The sequence below is a fragment of the Gymnogyps californianus genome, unplaced genomic scaffold (genome assembly GCF_018139145.2).
Source record: "Gymnogyps californianus isolate 813 unplaced genomic scaffold, ASM1813914v2 HiC_scaffold_203, whole genome shotgun sequence".
Taxonomy (NCBI): Eukaryota; Metazoa; Chordata; class Aves; order Accipitriformes; family Cathartidae; genus Gymnogyps; species Gymnogyps californianus.
Genome location: NW_026114084.1, coordinates 35954 through 60123, shown reverse-complemented (window position 1 = coordinate 60123; position 24170 = coordinate 35954). Strand labels below are relative to the sequence as shown.

At 50.0% G+C, this 24170-nt stretch overlaps 1 gene segment (V, D, J or C); it reads right to left on the bottom strand.

Moving 5' to 3' along the window:
• Positions 1-358: 358 nt before the first annotated feature.
• On the bottom strand, positions 359-20480 carry LOC127028133 (Ig mu chain C region-like). The segment is given in 6 exon segments: positions 359-884; positions 2752-3081; positions 3206-3529; positions 6242-6550; positions 16649-16751; positions 20472-20480. Coding segments are annotated over 6 exon segments (1470 nt in total).
• Between the last annotated feature and the right edge of the window lie 3690 nt (positions 20481-24170).

The following is a 24170-nucleotide window of genomic DNA, read 5'->3' as shown; positions in this document are numbered from 1 at the left end:
AGCAAAATAAAGCAAAATAATAAAGCAAAATAAAGCAAAATAATAAAGCAAAATAAAGCAAAATTAAGCAAAATAATAAAGCAAAATAAAGCAAAATAAAGCAAAATAAAGCAAAATAATAAAGCAAAATAAAGCAAAATAAAGCAAAATAAAGCAAAATAAATCAAAATAATAAAGCAAAATAAACCAAAATAAAGCAAAATAAAGCAAAATAAAGCAAAATAATAAAGCAAAATAAAGCAAAATAAAGCAAAATAAACCAAAATAAACTAAAATAAAGCAAAATAAACTAAAATAAACTAAAATAAACCAAAATAAACTAAAATAGACCAAAATAATAAACCAAAATAAACCCAAATAAACTAAAATAAACCCAAATAAACCCAAAACCCCCCAAAATAAACCCAAATAAACCAAAAGGGGGGGAAAAAAGGGGGGAAACCCCGACAATAAAGAAGCAAAAGACCCCAAGAGCCGAGGGAAGGGGATTTAATAGCAGGCGGCGGCGGTGTCGGAGAGCACCAGGGACACGTTGACGGCGGTGGGTTTACCCGAAGCTTTGTCCACGGATTTCTGCGCCACCTGCAAGGGGATTTGCTCGTGGCCCACCAGGCAGGTGAAGACGTTGCCGGCCCCCCAGTCCTCGCCGCTGACGGTCAGGGAGCTGTAGGTGAAGAAGGCGGCGGGCGGCTGGGAGTCGGCGAGGGGCGGCGCGGTGACGTAGTCGGCGGGGGGCAAGGGTTCGCCGTTGCGGAGCCAGCGGACGAAGAGGTCGGGAGGGTTGAAGCCCTTCACCAGGCAGGTGAGGGTGGCGGTTTTGTGGAGGGCGAGTTGTTCGGGCGGAGGGGGGAAGACGTAGACGGAGGGGGCTCGGGCGTCGCGGCCTGGGAAAGGGGGATAGGGAGGGAGAGAGAGAGAAAGGTTGGGAAAGAGCGGAAGAAGAGGTGCGGGAGCGTAGGCCCTCCGTTCGGGAACGAAGGGGCGGGCGCGGTTGCGTCCTCCTTCCTTTCTTTTTGCAAAAAGAAACGGTGCGATTGCATCCTCCTTCCTTTCATTTTGCAAAAATGCAAACAGGTGCGATTGCATCCTCCTTCCCTTCGTTTTGCAAAAAATCAACGATGCAATTGCATCCTCCTTCCTTCGTTTTGCAATTGCGTCTCCTTCTTTTGCAAAAAATATTAGGTGCAATTGCATCCTCCTTCCCTTCTTTCTTTTGCAAAAAAGAAACTGGTGCAATTGCATCCTCCTTCCCTTGCTTGCTGGTCAATTGCATCCTCCTTCTTTTGCAAAAAATCAACGGTGCAATTGCATCCTCCTTCCCTTTCTTCTGCAGTGTGCATTGCTCTCCTTCTTCTTTGCAAAAAGAAACGGTGCAATTGCATCCTCCTTCCTCTTTTGCAAATATTCTGTGATTGCATCCTCCTTCCCTTCGTTTTGCAAAAATATTTGGTGCAATTGCATCCTCCTTCCCTTTGCTTTGCTAAAGGAATCGCATCTTTTGCAAATCGTGCAGTCCTCCTTCCCTTCGTTTTGCAAAAAGAAATGGTGCGATAGCATCCTGGATTTGCAAAAAAAAAGGGTGATGTCCATTTGCAAAAAAACTCTCCCACCCATTTTCCTTGGATTTGAAAAAAAAAGGGCTGCTGCCATTGCACCCATCTTCCTGGATCTGCAAGAAAAAAGGGTGCTGCCATTGCACCCATTTTCCCTGGATCTGCAAAAAAAAGGGCAATGCCATTGCACCCACTTTCCCCAGATTTGCAAAAAAATGGCTGATGCCATTGCATGCTGTTTTCCCTGGATTTGCAAGAAAAAGGGCGCTGCCATTGCACCCATTTTCCTCAGATTTGCAAAAAAAAGGGTGCATGCCATTGCACCCATCTTCCCTGGATCTGCAAGAAAAAAAGGGCGCTGCCATTGCACCTCATTTTCCCCAGATCTGCAAAAAAAATGGGCGCTGCCATTGCACCCATCTTCCCTGGATTTGCAAGAAAAAGGGTGTAGCAATTGCACCCATTTTCCCCAGATCTGCAAGAAAAATGGCTGATGCCATTGCACCCATTTTCCCCAGATTTGCAAGAAAAAGGGTGCTGCCATTGCACCCATTTTCCCCGGATCTGCAAAAAAAAGGGTGTAGCAATTGCACCCATTTTCCCCGGATTTGCAAAAAAATGGGCGATGCCATTGCACCCATCTTTCCCTGGCTTTGCAAGAAAAAGGGCGCTGCCATTGCACCCATTTTCCCTGGATTTGCAAACAAAAAAAGGGCGCTGCCATTGCACCCATCTTTCCTGGATTTGCAAAAAAAAGGGTGCTGCCATTGCACCCATTTTCCCTGGATCTGCAAAAAAAAGGGCGATGCCATTGCACCCACTTTCCCCAGATTTGCAAAAAAAAGGGTGCTGCCATTGCACCCATTTTCCCTGGATTTGCAAACAAAAAGGGGCAATGCCATGGCACCCATTTTCCTCAGATTTGCAAAAAAAAGGGTGATGCCATTGCACCCGCTTTCCCTGGATTTGCAAACAAAAAAAGGTGCTGCAATTGCACCCGCTTTCCCTGGATTTGCAAAAAAATCGGTGCTGCAGTTGCATGTGTTTTCCCTTGGATTTGCAAAAAAAAGGGTGCTGCAATTGCACCCATTTTCCCCAGATCTGCAAAAAACCGGGTGCTGCCATCGCACCCGCTTTCCCCGCTCTTGCAGACCCCCTCCCCCACCCCCTCCCCCCTCCCCCCCCTCCCCCCACTTACCCACGGCCTTCTGCAGCTTCACCTCGGTGGGGAAGAGGAGCTCGGGGTGGCTGACCTTGCACGTGTAGACCTCGCCCTTGTCCCACTCGTCGGCGCAGACGCTGGCCACGCCGGCCACGCCGAAGAGCCCGTTGGGTTGGAGGAGTTGGGGGGAGGTCTTGGTCTCCAGCTTCTCGCCGTTCTCCTTCCACCACGACACCGCCAGCCCTTCCGCGCTCGGCAGGTTGGCCACCTTGCACGTCAGCTTGGCCGCCTTCTCCTTGAAGACGTCGGCGAAGGCGGGGGCCACCGCCTCCACCGCGATCTCGTCGGTGACGGGCAAGGGGAGGTCTGGAAGAGCGGGGGAGGGGTTAGAAACTTCCAGGGTGGGGGCGGGGGGGCTCATATCCCCTTCCTTCCCCCCAAAAATCATGCCCATCACCGTCACCGCCGCCGCGGTGACGCCGGCACTTACAACCGCACTCCAAGGCCTTGCTGGTGTTCCTCAACTCCTCGCCCACTTGGCAGGTGTAGACGACACCGGCGTCCCACTCGGCTTCGGTGACGGTGAGCCGGCTGTCGGTGACGGCCGCGCCGCCGGCGTCGGCAGCCGAAGGTTCGGTGGCGACGCCGTCTTGGGAGGGCGCCCCGTTTTTCAGCCAGCGGATTTGGGGCGGCGGGCGGCGGGAGCGGACGCGGCAGAGGACGCTGGCGTTGCGGTAAGGGCCGTCGAAGTCCTCGCGGGACGGCGGGTGGAGGGTGACGACGGGGACGTCGGGGAGCGGCGGGACGGTGGTGCCTGGGATTCGGGGTGGGGCGGGATTGGGGCGGGGGTGGTGAGCCCCAAAATTGTTGCCGCGGGGAGGCGGGGGGAGGGGGGGTGGGGGTTTGAGGGGCGCCGGGATGCTGCGGGGGAGGATGCGGCGGCGGGATGCGGCGGCGGGATGCTCCGGGGAGGATGCAAAGCCGGGATGCAACACTGGGATGCTCCAAGGAGGATGCAGCAGCACCGGGATGCTCCGGGGAGGATGCAAAGCCAGGATGCAACACCGGGATGCTCCGGGGAGGATGCAAAGCCGGGATGCAACACTGGGATGCTCCAAGGAGGATGCAGCAGCGCTGGGATGCAACACCGGGATGCTCCGGGGAGGATGCAAAGCCGGGATGCAGCACGAGGATGCTCAGGGGAGGATGCAGCAGCACTGGGATGCAACACCGGAATGCTCCAAGGAGGATGCAAAGCCAGGATGCAGCACGAGGATGCTCCGGGGAGGATGCAGCACCGGGATGCAGCACCGGGATGCTCAGGGGAGGATGCAGCAGCACTGGGATGCTCCAGGGAGGATGCAAAGCCAGGATGCAACACTGGGATGCTCAGGGGAGGATGCAAAGCCAGGATGCAACACCGGGATGTTCAGGGGAGGATGCAGCAGCACCGGGATGCAACACCGGCATGCTCCGGGGAGGATGCAGCAGCACTGGGATGCTCCAGGGAGGATGCAAAGCCAGGATGCAACACTGGGATGCTCAGGGGAGGATGCAAAGCCAGGATGCAACACCGGGATGTTCAGGGGAGGATGCAGCAGCACCGGGATGCAACACCGGCATGCTCCGGGGAGGATGCAAAGCTGGGATGCAGCATGAGGATGCTCAGGGGAGGATGCAGCACTGGGATGCAACACCGGGATGCAACACCAGGATGCTCAGGGGAGGATGCAGCACCGGGATGCAACACCGGAATGCTCCAGGGAGGATGCAAAGCCGGGATGCTCTGGGGAGGATGCAGCAGCACTGGGAAGCAACACCAGGATGCTCAGGGGAGGATGCAGCACTGGGATGCAACACCGGGATGCTCCGGGGAAGGACGCAGCAGCACCGGGATGCTCAGAGGGGGAAGCAACACCGGGATGCAACACCGGGATACTCCGGGGAAGGACACAGCAGCACGGGGATGCTCAGAGGGGTAAGCAACACCAGGATGCAACACCGGGATACTCCGGGGAAGGACACAGCAGCACTGGGATGCTCAGAGGGGGAAGCAACACCGGGATGCAACACCAGGATGCTCGAGGAGGGATGCAGCAGCACCGGGATGCTCCGGGGATGGACGCAGCAGCACTGGGATGCTCCGGGAAGGGGGAAGCAGCACCAGGATGCAACACCAGGATGCTCAAGTAAGGATGCAGCAGCACCGGGATGCTCAGAGGGGGAAGCAACACTGGGATGCAACACCGGGATGCTCCAGGAAGGGTGCAGCAGCACCGGGATGCTCCGGGAAGGGGGAAGCAGCACCGGGGTGCTCGAGGAAGGACACAGCAGCACTGGGATGCTCCGGGGAAGGATGCAGCAGCACTGGGATGCTCAGAGAGGGAAGCAACACTGGGATGCAACACTGGGATACTCTGGGGAGGATGCAGCAGCACCGGGATGCTCAAGGAAGGACGCAGCAGCACTGGGATGCTCAGGGGGGAAGCAGCACCGGGATGCAACACCGGGATGCTCGAGGAGGGATGCAGCAGCACCGGGATGCTCCGGGGACGGACGCAGCAGCACTGGGATGCTCCGGGAAGGGGGAAGCAGCACCAGGATGCTCAGAGGAAGGACACAGCAGCACTGGGATGCTCAGAGAGGGAAGCAGCACCGGGATGCAACACTGGGATGCTCTGGGGAAGGACGCAGCAGCACCGGGATGCTCCAGGAAGGATGCAGCAGCACCAGCATGCTCAGAGGGGGAAGCAGCACCGGGAAGCAACACTGGGATGCTCAAGGAAGGATGCAGCAGCACCGGGACGCTCAGAGGGGGAAGCAGCACCGGGATGCAACACCGGGATGCTCAAGGAAGGATGCAGCAGCACCGGGATGCTCCGGGGACGGATGCAGCAGCACCGGGATGCTCCGGGAAGGGGGAAGCAGCACCGGGATGCTCAGAGGAAGGACACAGCAGCACTGGGATGCTCAGAGAGGGAAGCAGCACCGGGATGCAACACTGGGATGCTCTGGGGAAGGACGCAGCAGCACCGGGATGCTCCAGGAAGGATGCAGCAGCACCGGGATGCTCAGAGGGGGAAGCAGCACCGGGATGCAACACCGGGATGCTCCAGGAAGGATGCAGCAGCACCGGGATGCTCAGAGGGGGAAGCAACACTGGGATGCAACACCGGGATGCTCCAGGAAGGATGCAGCAGCACCGGGATGCTCAGAGGGGAAGCAACACTGGGATGCAACACCGGGATGCTCGAGGAAGGACACAGCAGCACTGGGATGCTCAGAGGGGAAGCAGCACCGGGAAGCAACACTGGGATGCTCAAGGAAGGACGCAGCAGCACCGGGACGCTCAGAGGGGGAAGCAGCACCGGGATGCAACACCGGGATGCTCAAGGAAGGATGCAGCAGCACTGGGATGCTCCAGGAAGGGGGAAGCAGCACCGGGACGCTCCGGTGAAGGCCACAACCCCCCCCCCAGCCCCCCCCCACTTCCCACCGGAGACCCGACCGTCGCGGAGAGACTCACTTGGGTTGACCACCTTGACGACGGACTTTCCCTGGGGGTGGGTGGCGTGGCAGTAGAAGGGCTGCTGGCCCTTCCCGTCGGCGAAGGGGAGGCTGAGGGCGGCGGCGGCCGCGTAGCGGCCGCCGGCGGCGGGGACGGAGGGGAAGGCGGTCACCCCTCGGGTCACGGTGCGGTTGGCGCGGTCGCTCCAGGCGAAGGCGAGGTCGTCGGGGAGGAAGGCCACGGCCAGGCAGCCCACCGCGTAGAGCTCCTGGGTGGCGGGGGTGCCGCAGGGGGCCAGCGGGAAGAGGCTGGGGGGACCGGGGGGCTCTGGGAGGAAGAGGAGGGAAGGGGAGAGGGGAAAAGGTGTGAGGGAGGGGGGTGATGGGGGGGGGGGGGGGGGGGGGATGCCGGACATGGGGGGGGTGGGGGGTGAGGGTTTTGGGGGGAACCCCCCCCCATGTGGAATGTTCACGGTTCTGGGGCAAAACACCGATATTTTGGTGCAAAAGGCCCTCGTTTCGGTGCGGAGACCCCCGATTTTGGTGCAAAACCTCCTTATTTCGGTGCAAAACCCCCTCGTTTTGGTGCAAAGACCCCCGATTTTGGTGCAAAACCTCCTTATTTCGGTGCAAAGACCCCCTATTTTGGTGCAAAACCCCCGATTTTGGTGCAAAACCTCCTTATTTCGGTGCAAAACCCCCTCATTTTGGTGCAAAGACCCCCCGATTTCGGTGCAAAACCTCCTTATTTTGGTGCAAAGACCCCCACGCATGTGCAAACCCCCCTCATTTCAGTGCGGAGACCCCCTATTTTGGTGCAAACCCCCCTCATTTCGGTGCAAAACCCCCTCATTTTGGTGCAAAGACCCCCTATTTTGGTGCAAAACCTCCTTATTTTGGTGCAAAGACCCCCATGCATGTGCAAAATCCCCTCATTTTGGTGCGGAGACCCCCTATTTTGGTGCAAACCCCCTATTTTGGTGCAAAGACTCCCTCATTTTGGTGCAAAGACCGCCTATTTTGGTGCAAACCCCCCAATTTTGGTGCAAAGACCCCCTATTTTGGTGCAAACCCCCCTATTTTGGTGCAAAGACCCCCTATTTTGGTGCAAAGACCCCCTATTTTGGTGCAAAACCTCCTTATTTCGGTGCAAAACCCCCTCATTTCAGTGCAAAGACCCCCGTGCATGTGCAAAACCTCATCGTTTCAGTGCAGAGACCCCCTATTTTGGTGCAAAATCCCCTCATTTTGGTGCAAAACCTCCTTATTTCGGTGCAAAGACCCCCTATTTTGGTGCAAAACCCCCCATTTTGGTGCAACCCCCCCCGCGTGTGCAAAGCCCCCCCCCGTGCACGTGGGAATTCCTCCCGTGGCCCCAGAGCTGCTTCTACTGGACCAGTACCGGACCAGTACCAGCTGCCCCATACTGGGCCAGTACCAGTACCCCCACATCCCCCCCCCCCCGCAGCCACTTCTGCAGTACTGCTGTGAGACCAGTACCAGACCAGTACGAGACCAGTACCAGCGCCCCACAGCCACTTCTGCAGGACCAGTACTGGACCAGTACCAAACCAGTACCAGTACAAGACCAGTACCGCACCCCACAGCCGCCCCACAGCCACTTCTGCAGGACCAGTACCAGACCAGTACCAGCCAGTACCAGTACAGAACCAGTACGGCACCCTACAACTGCCCCATAGCTGCTTGTGCAGAACCAGTACTGGACCAGTACCAGACCAGTACCAGACCAGTACCAGCACCCCATAGCTGCTTCTGCAGGACCAGTACCAGCTTGTACCGGTACTGGACCAGTAGCTACTGGTACCAGACCCTCCAGCTGCCCCATACTGGGCCAGTACCAGCAACCCACAGCTGCCCCATAGCTCTACCATAGCTGCTTCTGCAGGACCAGTGCCAGACCAGTACCAACTGGTACCAGTACTGGACCTGCCAGCTGCCCCGTACTGGGCCAGTACCGGCACCCCACAGCCGCCCCATAGCTGCTTCTGCTGGACCAGTACTGGACCAGTACCAACTGGTACCAGTACCAGCTGCCCTATACCAGCAGCTACCGGTACTGAACCAGTACCAGCTGCCCCATACTGGGCCAGTACCGGCACCCCACAGCTGCCCCATAGCCGCTACAGCAGGACCAGTACCAGACCAGTACATGCTGGGACCAGTACGGGACCTGTACCAGCACCCCACAGCTGCCCCATAGCTGCTTCTGCTGGACCAGTACTGGACCAGTACCAACCAGTACTGGACCAGTTCCAGCACCCCATAGCTGCCCTATAGCTGCTTCTACTGGACCAGTACCAGCTGGTGCCAGTACCAGAACAGTACCAGCTCCCCATAGCTGCTTCGGCAGGACCAGTACTGAACCAGTACCAACCAGTACCAGTACTGGACCAGTTCCAGCACCCCATAGCTGCCCTATAGCTGCTTCTACTGGACCAGTACCAGCTGGTGCCAGTACCAGACCAGTAGCGGCACCCCATAGCTGCTTCGGCAGGACCAGTACTGAACCAGTACCAGCTGGTACCAGTACTGGACCAGTACCAGCTCCCCGTACTGGGCCAGTACCAGCACCCCACAGCCGCCCCATAGCCGCTTCTGCAGGACCAGTACTGGACCAGTACCAACTGGTACCAGTACTGGACCAGTACCGGCACCCCACAGCCACCCCATAGCTGCTTCTGCTGGACCAGTACCAGTACTGGACCAGTACCGGACCAGTACCAGCACCCCACAGCCGCCCCATAGCTGCTTCTGCAGGACCAGTACTGGACCAGTATCAGCTGCCCTATACCAGCAGGTACCAGTACCAGCTGGTACCAGTACTGAACCAGTACCAGCTGCCCCATAGCCGCTACTGCAGGACCAGTACTGGACCAGTACATGCTGGTACCAGTACGGGACCAGTACCGGCACCCCACAGCTGCCCCATAGCTGCTTCTGCAGGACCACTACCGGACCAGTACCAACTGGTACCGGTACCAGCTGCCCTATACCAGCAGGTACCAGTACCAGCTGGTACCAGTACTGAACCAGTACCATACTGGGGCAGTACCGGCACTCCACAGCTGCCCCATAGTGGCTCCTGCAGGACCAGTACCGGACCACTACCAACTGGTACCAGTACCAGCTGCCCTATACCAGCAGCTACCAGTACTGAACCAGTACGAGCTGCCCCATACTGGGCCAGTACCGGCACCCCACAGCTGCCCCATAGCTGCTACTGCAGGACCAGTACCGGACCAGTACATGCTGGGACCAGTACGGGACCAGGCCAGTACCAGTACCCCACAGCCGCTCCATAGCTGCCCCATAGCTGTTTCTGCAGGACCAGTACTGAACCAGTAGCAACCGTTACCAGTACTGGGCCGGTTCCGGCACCCCACAGCCGCCCCATAGCTGCCCTATAGCTGCTTCTACTGGACCAGTACCAGCTGGTACCAGTACCAGACCAGTAGCGGCACCCCATAGCTGCTTCGGCAGGACCAGTACTGAACCAGTACCAGCTGGTACCAGTACTGGACCAGTACCAGCTCCCTGTACTGGACCAGTACCCGCAACCCGTAGCTGCTTCTGCAGGACCAGTACAGGACCAGTGCCACTACTGGTACCAGTACTGGACCAGTACCAGCACCCCACAGCTGCCCCACAGCTGCTTCTGCAGGTCCAGTGCCGGTACTGGTACCAGTATCAACCAGTACCGGTACTGGACCAGTACCGGCACCCCACAGCCGCCCTATAGCTGCTTCTACTGGACCAGTACTGGCTGGTACCAGTACCAGTTGCCCCATACTGGGCCAGTACCAGCTGCCCCATAGCCGCATCTGCAGGACCAGTACCGGACCAGTACCAACCAGTACTGGTACCGGACCGGTACCAGCTGCCCCATACTGGGCCAGTACCAGCTCCCCATAGCTGCTTCTGCAGGACCAGTACCGGACCAGTACCAACCGGTACCGGTACTGGACCGGTACCAGCTGCCCCATACTGGGCCGGTACCAGCTGCCCCATACTGGGCCAGTACCAGCTCCCCATAGCCGCTTCTGCAGGTCCAGTACCAGTACTGGTACCAGTACCAACCAGTACCGGTACTGGACCAGTACCGGCACCCCACAGCCGCCCTATAGCTGCTTCTACTGGACCAGTACTGGCTGGTACCAGTACCAGTTGCCCCATACTGGGCCAGTACCAGCTGCCCCATAGCCGCTTCTGCAGGACCAGTACCGGACCAGTACCAACCAGTACCGGTACCAGACTGGTACCAGCTGCCCCATACTGGGCCAGTACCAGCTGCCCCATAGCCGCTTCTGCAGGACCAGTACCGGACCAGTACCAACCAGTACCGGTACCGGACTGGTACCAGCTGCCCCATACTGGGCCAGTACCAGCTGCCCCATAGCCGCTTCTGCAGGACCAGTACCAGTACTGGTACCAGTACCAACCAGTACCAGTACCGGACCGGTACCAGCTGCCCCATAGCCGCTTCTGCAGGACCAGTACCGGACCAGTACCAACCAGTACCGGTACCGGACCAGTACCAGCTGCCCCATACTGGGCCAGTACCAGCTCCCCATAGCCGCTTCTGCAGGACCAGTACCAGTACTGGTACCAGTACCAACCAGTACCGGTACCGGACTGGTACCAGCTGCCCCATACTGGGCCAGTACCAGCTCCCCATAGCTGCTTCTGCAGGTCCAGTACCGGTACTGGTACCTGTATCAACCAGTACCGGTACTGGACCAGTACCAGCACCCCACAGCCGCCCTATAGCTGCTTCTACTGGACCAGTACTGGCTGGTACCAGTACCAGTTGCCCCATACTGGGCCAGTACCAGCTCCCCATAGCCGCTTCTGCAGGACCAGTACCAGACCAGTACCAGACCAGTACCAACTGGTACCGGTACCGGACCAGTACCAGCACTGAGGCTGCAGTTCCAATCAACCCAATTAAGGCAATTACTGCACTTAATTAAGGCAATTAATGCAGCTAATTAGAGCAATTAATGCAATTAATGCCCACCACCTTGCAACCCCTCACGCATCCCCCTCTAATTAATCAACCTAATTAATTAATAACCCAGCCCTCATTCACATGGGTGCGATACAGCCTGTAATTAACTGCAATATCCTAATTAACTCCGCTCGTTAACTCCTAATCGCCTCCCGCCTCACCGCCACCCCCGAAATCTCATTAAAAACCCGTTAATTAGCGCCCAAAAATTAGGTACATCTCTTGCCGGACTCCAAGAGCTTAATTAATCGCCTGGGGGGTAATTGGCTGGCCTCATTAATTAATGCGAGGCTTTTAATGGGGCCTTAATAAAGGTTTAAAAGCCAACCTCATCGCATACATTGATTAGATTAATAGGCGTCATCTACATACATTAATTAGTGAGGAATATAGCGATTATAGGGCTCTATATGTTGAGGCAGAGCCTGCTTAATTAACGAACGTAACTGAAGTTTTGTAGAATGAATTATTTTCTATAAATTAATGCTTATATATTAATATATCTATATATATAAAATAATATATCTATATAATAATATACCCGTATTAATATATAATATATTAATGTATCTATATTAATATATTAATACCTGTATATTAATATAAAGACCAAACAATAGATAATGACCTAGGATAGATAATATACAATCTATATATAGTACGCTATGACCTATATTATTATATAGATATACTATATCTGCAATGTATTTAGCACCTATGAAATTTCATATCGATTAATAACGATATTAATATATCTATATAATGTATGATAGATAGATCTATATAGCTCTCCATATAGTAGGTGTCTATAGATCTATTAAAGATAATCTATGTTATCTATATATCATATAATAGACATCTATTAAATGTATCTTATATATATCATATAATAGATACCTGTCTGTCTGTTGTATGTAATATATCTTATATATCTAATATATTATGGATATATCTGTTTTTATGTAATATATATATTATATATTATATATTATATATTATAAAATATATCATATATCATAATATTTTGTATAGATATCTCTAATATATAATATTATAAGACATATTACACATTATTAAGATATATATCTACTATATATTAGGTTGTATATTGATACAGGAAAAGATAGACATGAGATCAAATATCTCTCTATATAATAAAAATATATTAAAATATATATTACAATATATAGATTCACTTTTATAGCTACGTGGTCTGATATTAAATATATATTGTTCTCATATAATATTATTTATATAGTATATATTATATTATATTATATGTATAATATTATATATAATATATATAAATATATATATAATTATATATAAATATATATAATATTATATATTATATATATTATATATTATATTATATTATATATATTCATATATACTCATATATAATTTCTATTATATTTTTATTATACAGTTTATATATCTATAAAAATTTATATATTTTATAAATTATAAAGATTTATAAATTATATAAATGAATATATTTCATATCTTTATATATTTAATATCTATTAAAATAGAGAGAGATCTCTTTTTTCTAAGTCTACGTTTCCACATCTGCATTAAAAACTGCTCGGCTAAAAAAACAAGAAAAAACAACCCAAAAAAAAAAGCCCCTTGCTGGGAAACGACTTTTTGCCCGAAACCGCCTGAATTCAGCCCAAAGCTCCTGTTTACCCCGCCACCTGCCCCAAAAGGCTTATTTTTGACCCAAAGCAGGTGCTGTTTTTCAGGCTGGTTTCGCCCGCTTGGGTTTTATTCATTTGTCATGCAAACCCCAAACTAAAAAAAACAAGACCAAAAAAAAAGGGGAATTAGGAAAAAAAAACAAAAACAAAAAAAAAACCCCCCACTTCTCGTTTCTTGCTGTTTTCGAAACCGAGCGCGGCCTATTTTGGGCGATTCGGGGCCGCGCGGTCAACGAGCGCAGCTGGCGGCGGTGGCAAACCCCCGCCTCGAAAAATGAAAAAAACAACCCAAAAATTCATTTCGTGTCTTTAGATTGTCCCCGCTTTGGGTCGCCTTCGGGGTTGCTGCGCTAAAGGGCGAAAAACAAGGGTTCTAAAGAGAAAACGAGAAAAAAAAAGAAAAAAAAAAAGAAAAAAAAAGAAAAATAGAAAAAAGGGAAAAAAAAGAAAAAAGAAAAAAGAAAAAAGAAGAAAAAAAAGAAAAAAAAAGTGGGGGTTGTGGCCGTATTTGATCATCAGCCCCCGGGGCAAAAAATTCAACTCTTGGAGTCGTGTTGTGACTTAGAGCCCTGCATTCAAAATATCCTCATTTTATATGTATAAAAAATATAAATATTAAAAAATATATAAAAAGATATAAATAGATAAATAAATAGATAAATAAATAGATAAAAAGTAGATAAATACATATAAAAATCTATTTAAAATATATAAATATATTTTTATATATATAAAATAAAATAAAATAAAATAATATAATATATAATATATAATATATAATATATGATATATGATATATGATATATAAAAATATATACAATATTATATATATTATATATTTTTATATATTATATACTTTATATTATATATTTTTATATATTATATATTTATATATTATATCTTTTTATATAATATATTTTATATATTATATCTTTTATATATTTTTATATATTATGTATATTTATATATTATATATTTTATATAGTATCTATTTTAATATATTTTTATACATTATATATTATGTCTATTTATATATTATATATTTTATATAGTATCTATTTTTATACATTTTTATACATTATATATTATCTATATTTTTTTAAAGTAATAACACTAAACCCCACAGCCTACACCATAAATGACCGATTTGACCTAAAAACCCTTAAAAAGAAAAACAAAAAAATCTCACCCCCATTATTCTCTAGATAGATTTTTTTTTTTAAGGCAAGAATTGAGTTTTCATCGCAGGGGAAAAGATCAGAATCGCGGCGAATTCAGATCAAATACTCCTCTCCGCGCTCTAAAAGACTTCATTATCTTTTCACCTTAATTAATAAATGTAATAAAACGCGTTCTCCCTATCAAAAAAATTCCTCCCTGCTCTTGAAAACTCCATTTCTGGCACTTTTCAGCCTCTTTTTAATTGCTTTTTTTTTTTAAAGAGAACAACCGAGGTGCTGAGAAGCCGCCCAAAAATCGCTATTTTTCCCTCAACTCCCTAAACCCCGCTTTTTCGACCCAAAATGGCCCGGCCCGAGCCTGCCCGCTGCCTAAGACCAACGGAAATCGCACTGCCGGCAACCCCGATTGTCGGGAATTAATTAAAAATCAGACTAATGGGGAGATTTCGTGCGGTTATTGGTAAATAAGGAGGGAAAAAAATAGATATAATTCACAATAACGGACCAAAAAGGGCAAAAAAACCCTTTCTGCCTCAAGTCCCCGCTTAAAATTTAATATTCTCTTAATTAATGATTAAATAGCCAAATTTGGGGGGGAAATAATCATTATTTCTGTTGGAATTAATCGATTTCTTATTAACGAAGGAATTATTAAAAAAAAAAAAAGAAATCTCCTCTCGAAGGATTTTAATACAAATTTTTGAGGGTCCTAAAGAAGTCAAACCCCTCTGAAACAGCCCCCCCCCCCCAAAAAAATGTCAAATTAAACTTTTTCTACATAAAAATGGGGTTGGGGTTTGGTTTCGCTAAAAAAAAAAAACCTAAAAAGATTATAAAAATTAAGTTGGGTTGGGTTTTTTTTTAAAAAGCCAAGACTAAGGCTCCCCAAAATGCCACGTCTGAAAGAAAATGGGATAAAACCCACCCAAAAAATCAAGAAGATTCCCCGAGACCCAAATTCAGGGACTTTAACCAGCAAATTTAACTCAAAATCCCCCCGAAACGGCTCCAAAAAAAAGGGAGAAATGACCGAAAATATCACCCCTCAGCCTCAATCTTCACCCAGCGTCTCAGGCCAGACCTCATTAATTTTTTTCCGACTAATTAACTAACCTCCCCGAGCGGTTTAATTAAAAATCGGGATTTTTCTGCCCTTTTTTGGCCCCGAAAACGCTCTCGAAAAAAAGCCGCTTTTAGGGCGCGGTGGGAAGACCTGATATTCAAACCCTCTGATTAAAAAAATATATATAATACATAAAAATATGTCTAAAGCATAATTTCTAATTTATAACTTCTAATTTCTAATTTCTATTTTCTAATTTCTAATTTCTAATGTCTAATTTCTATATAAAAATATATTTTTACAGATTTTGTATCTAAATATCACTATATTTATATTTTTAAATATATATATATATATTTAAAGAAGATCCAACAACCAAACACTTAAAAATCCACAAAACCACTAAAAAAATTCAAAGTCCTCCCCGCTCTTATCTACCAAATCCTTTTTGCGGCTTATTTTGACCCTAAAAGTCCTTTTTTTCTCCCCATTTCGCCCAAATGAAGCTATTTCTCCCCCAGAAAAAATATAGATTTATTATACTATATTCAGGGGAGGAGGGAAACAAAAAAAAAAATCACTATTTCTACTCTACCTAAACCCCCCTCAATTAAATATCATTTCTCGGAGGAAAATGTCATTTTCCGCACCAAAAAAAACATCTCCCGGCGCAAAAAAATCCAGGGACTGAGCCCCCAAACCTGCCTCTTTGACCCCAAATTTCATTAGTTTCCAAAAAACACCCTCAAAATGCCAAAATTTGGGGCTTTTGGACCAGTTTTGCCATCAAATTGCCCCCGGATTAATTTTTTCCATTAAAAAGACCCTAAAATCGACATTTTTTGCCCAACTCTGCCATCAAATCACCTGCGGATGACTTTTTTCTCCTTAAAAAAAGACCCTAAAAATTGACTTTTTGACCATCAAATCACCTCCAAAATTATTTCCGCCCCCCCGCCCCCCCCAAAAAAAGACCCTAAAATTAACTTTTTTGCCCAAATCTGCCACTAAATCGCCTACGGATTAATTCCCCCCTAAAAAAAGACCCTAAAATCGACTTTTTTTGCCCAATTCTGCCATCAAATCGCCTACGGATTAATTCCCCCCCCTCAAAAAAGACCCTAAATTTGACTTTTTTTGCCCAATTCTGCCATCAAATCGCCTCAGGGTGAATTTCTCACACACACCCCCCCGGAAAAAAAAAAAAACCACACCCCAAAATCGACTTTTTGACCTCAAATCGCCTCCAAAATTGACATTTCCCCCACCAAAATCCCCTAAAACCGACATTTTGACCCGCCGACCATCGTTTTGCCCCATTTTTGGCCCCTAAAAAGGGGGGGGTCCTCCTGCCCTCAAGGCCCCTGCCCTCCCCCCCCGCCCCGGGCCAAGATTTGGGGAGAAAAAGACCAAAATTGGTCGTGGCGAAAAGCGGTGGACGAAGACTTACCGGAGGAGACGGTGACGACGACTCCGTTGCCCCACGCATCGATACCACCTACTTTGTCACGGTGAGGCGAAGCCCGCGTCCCGGCGTGCAAAAACTCCCTCCCCTGGCGATTTTGGGGGCGAAAAATCTATTTTTAACCCGATTTCGGGTATTTTTATCCCCTAGGCGCATCCCAGAAATTGGGGGGGGGAAAAAGAGAAATTAAAATCAAACGGATTTTCGTCCTTTTTGGCTGCGTCCCGCGGACTGAAAATTGGGATTTATTCCCGCCGCCGCCGCTCCTCCTCGGCGTCGTGCAGAGTCATGCAACAGAAATTTGGATATTGTACCAAAAAAACATAAAAAAGGGGGCAAAAAATGGAGAGAAAAGGGAAAAAGAAGCCACAAAAGGATAAAGCGTCGCCGTATTTGGGGGAAAAGCAGACATAAAGAAGAGAAAATCCCATATTTGGGACCACAATGCCCATATAAGGCGGAGAAACGCCCATATTTAGGGCAAAAATGGGCATGAAGGCAAAAGCGTCTGAATATTTTGGGGTAAAAATGGCCAAAAGAGGCAAAAGCCTCCAAATATTTGGGGCGAAAATGGCCGTAAAGAGGGAAAGACCCCATATTTGCGACCGCGGTGGCCACAAAAGGCAGAGGTGGGGCTCGTATTTGGGGCGAAAAGGCCACGAAAAAGGCAAAAGCCTCCAAATATTTGGGGCAAAAATGCCGTAAAAAGGCACAAGCGTTCAAAAATTCGGGGCAAAACTGGCCGTGAAGTGTAAAAGTCTCCCCAGATTTGCTGCAAAAATTGCCATAAAGGGGAAAATCATCCCTTTTTTTTTTTTTTTTAACAAAACCGGGTTTAAACGGCAAAATCATCCTCATATCTAGGGGAAAATATCCATAAAAGGCAAAAAGATGGCAATATTTGGGGCAAAAGTGGCCCTAAAAAGAAAAACATCCTCGGATTTGGGGTAAAAATAGCGATAGGAGACAACAGCATCCCTATTTTTATTGCAAAACTGGCCATAAAGGGCAAAACCATTCCCAAATTTAGGGGAAAATTGGACAGAAAGCGTAAAAAAATCCCAATATTTAGAGTAAACTGGACATAAAAGGCGAAACGTGCCCAGATTTGGGGCAAAACTGGAAGTAAAGTGCAAAAATATCCCCCGATTTGGGGCAAAACTGACCCTAGATGACAAAACATCCCCGTTTTGGGGTAAAAATGGCCAGAAAAGGAAAATCATCCCTGGATTTGGGGCAAAACTGGCCAAAAACGGACAAACGTCCCAACAATCGCTACAGAAATGCCCACAAACAGCAAGAGCATCCCCATATTTAGGTAAAAAAAATGGTAGTAAAAACAAAACATCCCCATTTTGGGGTTAAAACTGACCGGAAAGGGGAAAAGGGCACAAACAGACCCAGATTTTCTGCAAAATTAGTCAGAAAAGGGAAAAGCATGCCCAGATTTGGGTCAAAACTGGTCCGAAGAGGCACAACATGCCCAGATTTGGGTCAAAAGGGACCCTAAGAGCTGAAGCGTGCCCAGATTTGGGTCAAGAACGGCCCAAAGGGGCAAAATGTGCCCAAATTTAGGTCAAAACTGGACAGAAGAGGCAAAGCGTGCCCAGATTTGGGTCCAAATGGGCCCGAAGAGGCAAAGCGTGCCCGGATTTGGGTCGAGAATGGCCCGAAGGGGCAAAATATGCCCAAATTTAGGTCAAAACCGGACAGAAGAGGCAAAGCGTGCCCAGATTTGGGTCCAAATGGGCCCGAAGAGGCAAAGCGTGCCCACATTTGGGTCGAGAACGGCCCAAAGAGCCAAAGCGTGCCCGGATTTGGGTCAAAACTGGCCCAAAGACATGAACCATGCCCAGATTTGGGGCAAAATTGCCAAAATAGGGAGGAACATCACCACATTTGTTGAAAAATTGACAACAAATGGTACAAGGTGCCCCGACTGAGGGCAAAAAAGGTCCTAAAAGGAAAGGCATCACCACTTTGAGCAAAAAAAGATATTAAAAGGTGAAAGTCTTCGCATATTTGGAACCAATCTGGCCCTAAAATGCACAAGACACTCGTAGCTGGGGGGGAAACGGTACGAAGAGGTAAAATCATCCTCGGATTTGCTGCAGAAGTGGCCAGGAAGGGGAAGCGGGCCCAGGCGGGGGCTGGTCCCCGGGAAAGGACCCCCCTCCCCCCCGGGACGCAGCCGCTGGCGGGAGCGGAGCTGAGCCCCCAGCACCGTTTTTGTCATTGCCTGCATCACCGTGGTGATAGTTACCGCCACAACAAGAACCAGTACCCACGGTGACACAGCGGGGCACAAAATCCCCCCGGCGCAGCCCCCTCCTCCGCCAGGCCGCACGCCCCAGCAGCCACGGCCTCAGCTCGTCCTTCCCGTGCTCCAAAATGCCCCAAAAAGGGAAAAATAACCCCGGATTTGATGGAAAGCTGGGCATAAAGTGCTAAAAGCATCCCCTGATTTGCTGAAATGGCCGTAAGGAGCAAAAGCATCCTCATTTTTAGGAAAAAAAAGGCCGTAAAAGGGAAACTGTCCTCGCATTTGTCGAAGGAATGGCCACAGAGGACAAAACATTCCCGTAGTTCAGGCAACTCAGGGAATAAGAAGCAAAAACATCCTCATAGCGAGGGAAAAAAGGCGATAAACAGCCAGAAATCCCCAGGTTTGCGGTAAAAGCAGGCACGGAGGGAAAACATACTCAGAGTTGGGCAAAAAGTGGCCATAAAGAGCAAAACTTGCCCTGATTTGGAGCAAAACCGGACATAAAAGGCAAAACATCCCAACATTTGCTCAAAAACTTAACATACAAGCCGAAAGAAAGCCCACCTTGGGGACAAAAAGGGCAACAAAAGGCAAAACATCCCAAAACTTGCTACGGAAATGCCCAGAAAAAGACAAAAATGGTTCTGAAAAGGAAAACATGCTCGGATTTGGAGCAAAAATGGCCATAAAGGGCAAAAAATCCCCACACTGGCTGCAGAGCTGGCTCCAAAACCCAAAGCATCGCCACATTTGGGGCAAAAGCGGTCCTGATAGGAAACGCATCCCCACGTTGGCTGCGAAAAATGACCGCAAAGGGCAAAACGTCCCCGGATTTGCGGCAAAACCGGCCAGAAAGGGGGGAAAACGGCACAGACCACATAAGCAGCCCCACGTTTGGTGCAAAAAGAGCCATGAAGGGCAAAAGCCTGCCCAGATTTGGGGCAAAAGTGGTCGGAAAAGGAAAAGCAGCCCCAGGTTTGCGGCAAAATTGACGATGAAGGGTGAAACGTCCCAAATTCAGGGCAAAAAATGGCCATAAAGGGCAAAAGCATCCCCACGTTTGCTGCGGAAGTGGCCAGGAAGGGGAAGCGGGCCCAAGCGGGGGCTGGTCCCCCGGAAAGGCCCCCCATCCCCCCCGGGGCGCAGCTGCTGGCGGGAGCGGAGCTGAGCCCCCAGCACCGTTTTTGTCATTGCCTGCACCACCGTGACCAGCACCACAAGCAGCGCAAGTGCCCCAACCACAACGACAACCACTCACGGTGACACAGGGCCGTACAAAATCCCCCGGCGCAGCCCCCTCCTCCGCTAGGCCGCACGCCCCAGCTCACCTCCTCCTTCCCGCGCCCCCAAAATGCCCCCAAAAAGGGCAAAACAGCCCCACCTGCGCTGCCCGATGGGCTACGCAGCACACAAGCCTCAACCTCTTCCGCAACACAAAAAAGCCCACCAATGCCCAAATGTCCCGCCGCCTTCCCGGCCGAGCTGCCCACAAGACGAAAACCATCCCCAGACTTGCAGCAAAAGTCACCCTGAAGCGCAAACCGTCCGCATCTTGGGGCAAAAGGAACCAGAAGGGAAAAGCATCCGCCTATTCAGGGCACAAACGGGCACAAAGGGCCAAAATCTTGCCCAGATTCGGGGCGAAACCGGCAATAAAGTGCCAAAACGGTCCCAAAGGGAGGGCGTAAATGGTTGTAAGGGGAAAAGCATCCCCGCCTTTGTGGCAGAAATGGCGACAAAGGGCGAAACGTCCCGATGTTCAGGGCAAAACTGGCCATAAAGGGCAAAACGTCGCCAGAGTTGGGGGAAAACTTCACATAAAGGGCAAAACGTCCCCAGAGTTGGGGTAAAACCTCACATAAAGGGAAAAAACGTCCTCAGAGTTGGGGTAAAACTTCACATAAAGGGAAAAACGTCGCCAGAGTTGGGGTAAAACTTCACATAAAGGGCAAAACATCGCCAGAGTTGGGGGAAAACTTCACCTAAAGGGCAAAACGTCCCCAGAGGTGGGGGAAAACTTCGCATAAAGGGCAAAACATCACCCAGAGTTGGGGTAAAACCTCACATAAAGGGCAAAAAGTCCCCAGAGTTGGGGTAAAACCTCACAGAAAGGGCAAAACATGCCCCGATGGGGGACAAAATTGGCCATAGAGGGCAAAAGGTTCACGTATGTAGCGCAAATATATCTGTAGAGGTGAATGCAGCTCACATTTGGGGGCAAAAGTGACAATCAAGGGCAGACCATGCCCAGATTGAGGGCAAAAATGGTCCTAAAAGGAAAGGCATCGCCCCTTTTAGCAAAAAAAGCTATTAAAAGGCAAAAGTCTTCGCATATTTGGAACCAATCTGGCCCTAAAGGGCACAGGACACTCGTAGCTGGGGGGAAACGCTACGAAGAGGCAAAAGCAGCCCCAGGTTTGCTGCAAAATTAACAAAGAAGGGTGAAACGTCCCAAATTCAGGGCAAAAATGGCCATAAAGGGCAAAAGCATCCCCAGGTTTGCTGCAGAAGTGGCCAGGAAGGGGAAGCGGGCCCAAGCGGGGGCTGGTCCCCCGGGAAAGGACCCCCTCCCCCCCGGGACGCAGCTGCTGGCGGGAGCGGAGCTGAGCCCCCAGCACCGTTTTTGTCATTGCCTGCACCACCGTGACAATCACCAGCAGCACCCCACCAACCACCAGCACCCACGGTGACGCAGGGACGTACAAAATCCCCCGGCGCAGCCCCCTCCTCCGCCAGCCGCACGCCCCAGCAGCCACGGCCTCAGCTCGTCCTTCCCCTGCCCACAAAATAACCCCTAAACCGGATCAAGAACCCCACAATTCCTCAAATCAACCTCTTTCGAGCAAAACGGGACTGAAACTTCCCCACATTTGGGGCGAAACTGGCAGTAAAGGGTAAACCATGCTCAGGTTTAGAGGAAAAACGGACCTAAAAGGAAGCCCATGCCCATGTTTGGTGGCGAAATGGCCAGAAAGGGCAAAAGCATCCCCACGTTTTAGGCCGTACTGCACCTAAGAGCCAAAGCGTGCCCAGATTGTGGTCGAGAATGGCCAGAAGAGCCAAAGCGAGCCCAGATTTGGGTCAAGAATGGCCAGAAGAGCCAAAGCGAGCCCAGATTTGGGTCCAAATGGGCCAAAGAGCCAAAGGATGCCCGAATTTGGGTCAAGAATGGCCCAAAGAGCCAAAGCGTGCCAGATTTGGGTCGAGAATGGCCCAAAGAGCCAAAGTGTGCCCGGATTTGGGTCGAGAATGGCGCAAAGAGCCAAAGCGTGCCCAGATTTGGGTCAAAATGGGCCTGAAGATGGAAAGCGTGCCCAGATTTCCGTCGGGAACGGCCCAAAGAGCCAAAGGATGTCCAGATTTGGGTCAAAACTGGCCCAAAGACACCAACCATGCCCAGATTTGGGGCAAAATTGCCAAAATAGGGAAGAACATCACCAGATTTGTTGAAAAATTGACAATAAATGGTAAAAAATGCCCCGACTGAGGGCAAAAAAGGTCCTAAAAGGAAAGGCATCACCACTTTGAGCAAAAGAGCTATTAAAAGGCAAAAGTCTTCGCATATTTGGAACCAATCTGGCCCTAAAATGCACAAGACACTCGTAGCTGGGGGAAAACGCTACGAAGAGGTAAAATCATCCTCGGATTTGCTGCAGAAGTGGCCAGGAAGGGGAAGCGGGCCCAAGCGGGGCTGGTCCCCCGGGAAAGGACCCCCCTGCCCCCCGGGACGCAGCCGCTGGCGGGAGCGGAGCTGAGCCCCAGCACCGTTTTGTCATTGCCTGCACCACCGTGATAGTCAGCACAACGAGCAGCACCAGCACCACACCAACCACTAGCACTCACGGTGACACAGGGCCGTACAAAATCCCCCCGGCGCAGCCCCCTCCTCCGCCAGGCCGCACGCCCCAGCAGCCACGGCCTCAGCTCGTCCTTCCCCTGCCCACAAAATAACCCCTAAACCGGATCAAGAACCCCACAATTCCTCAAATCAACCTCTTGCGAGCAAAACGGGACTGAAACTTCCCCACATTTGGGGCGAAACTGGCAGTAAAGGGTAAAACATGCTCAGGTGTAGAGGAAAAACAATCCTAAAAGGAAACCCATGCCCATGTTTGGTGGCGAAATGGCCAGAAAGTGCAAAAGCATCCCCACATTTTAAGCCGTACTGCACCTAAGAGCCACAGCGTGCCCAGATTTGGGTCGAGAATGGCCCAAAGAGCCAAAGCGTGCCCAGATTTGGGACAAGAACGGCCCAAAGAGCCAAAGCGTGCCCACATTTGGGTCGAGAACGGCCCAACGAGCCACAGCGTGCCCAGATGTAGAGCAAAAAACAGTCCTAAAAGAACAACCATCCCCGTATTTGGTGCCGAAATGGCCATAAAGGGCAAAAGTATCCCCATTTTCGCTGCGGAAGTGGCCAGGAAGGGGAAGCGGGCCCAAGCGGGGCTGGTCCCCCGGGAAAGGACCCCCCTCCCCCCGGGACGCAGCTGCTGGCGGGAGCGGAGCTGAGCCCCCAGCACCGTTTTTGTCATTGCCTGCACCACCGTGATAAGCAGTACAAGCACCAGCAGCACCAGCACCACCACACCAACCACTAGCACTCACGGTGACACAGGGCCGTACAAAATCCCCCCGGCGCAGCCCCCTCCTCCGCCAGGCCGCACGCCCCAGCAGCCACGGCCTCAGCTCGTCCTTCCCGTGCTCCAAAATGCCCCAAAAAGGGAAAAATAACCCCGGATTTGATGGAAAACTGGGCATAAAGTGCTAAAAGCAGCCCCTGATTTGCTGAAACGGCCATACGGAGCAAAAGCATCCTCATTTTTAGGAAAAAAAAGGCCGTAAAAGGGAAACCGTCCTCGCATTTGTTGAAGGAATGGCCACAGAGGACAAAACATTCCCGTAGTTCAGGCAACTCAGGGAATAAGAAGCAAAAACATCCTCATAGCGAGGGAAAAAAGGCGATAAACAGCCAGAAATCCCCAGGTTTGCTGTAAAAGCAGGCACGGAGGGAAAACATACTCAGAGTTGGGCAAAAAGTGGCCATAAAGAGCAAAACTTGCCCTGATTTGGAGCAAAACCGGACATAAAAGGCAAAACATCCCAACATTTGCTCAAAAACTTAACATACAAGCCGAAAGAAAGCCCACCTTGGGGACAAAAAGGGCAACAAAAGGCAAAACATCCCAAAACTTGCTACGGAAATGCCCAGAAAAAGACAAAAATGGTTCTGAAAAGGAAAAC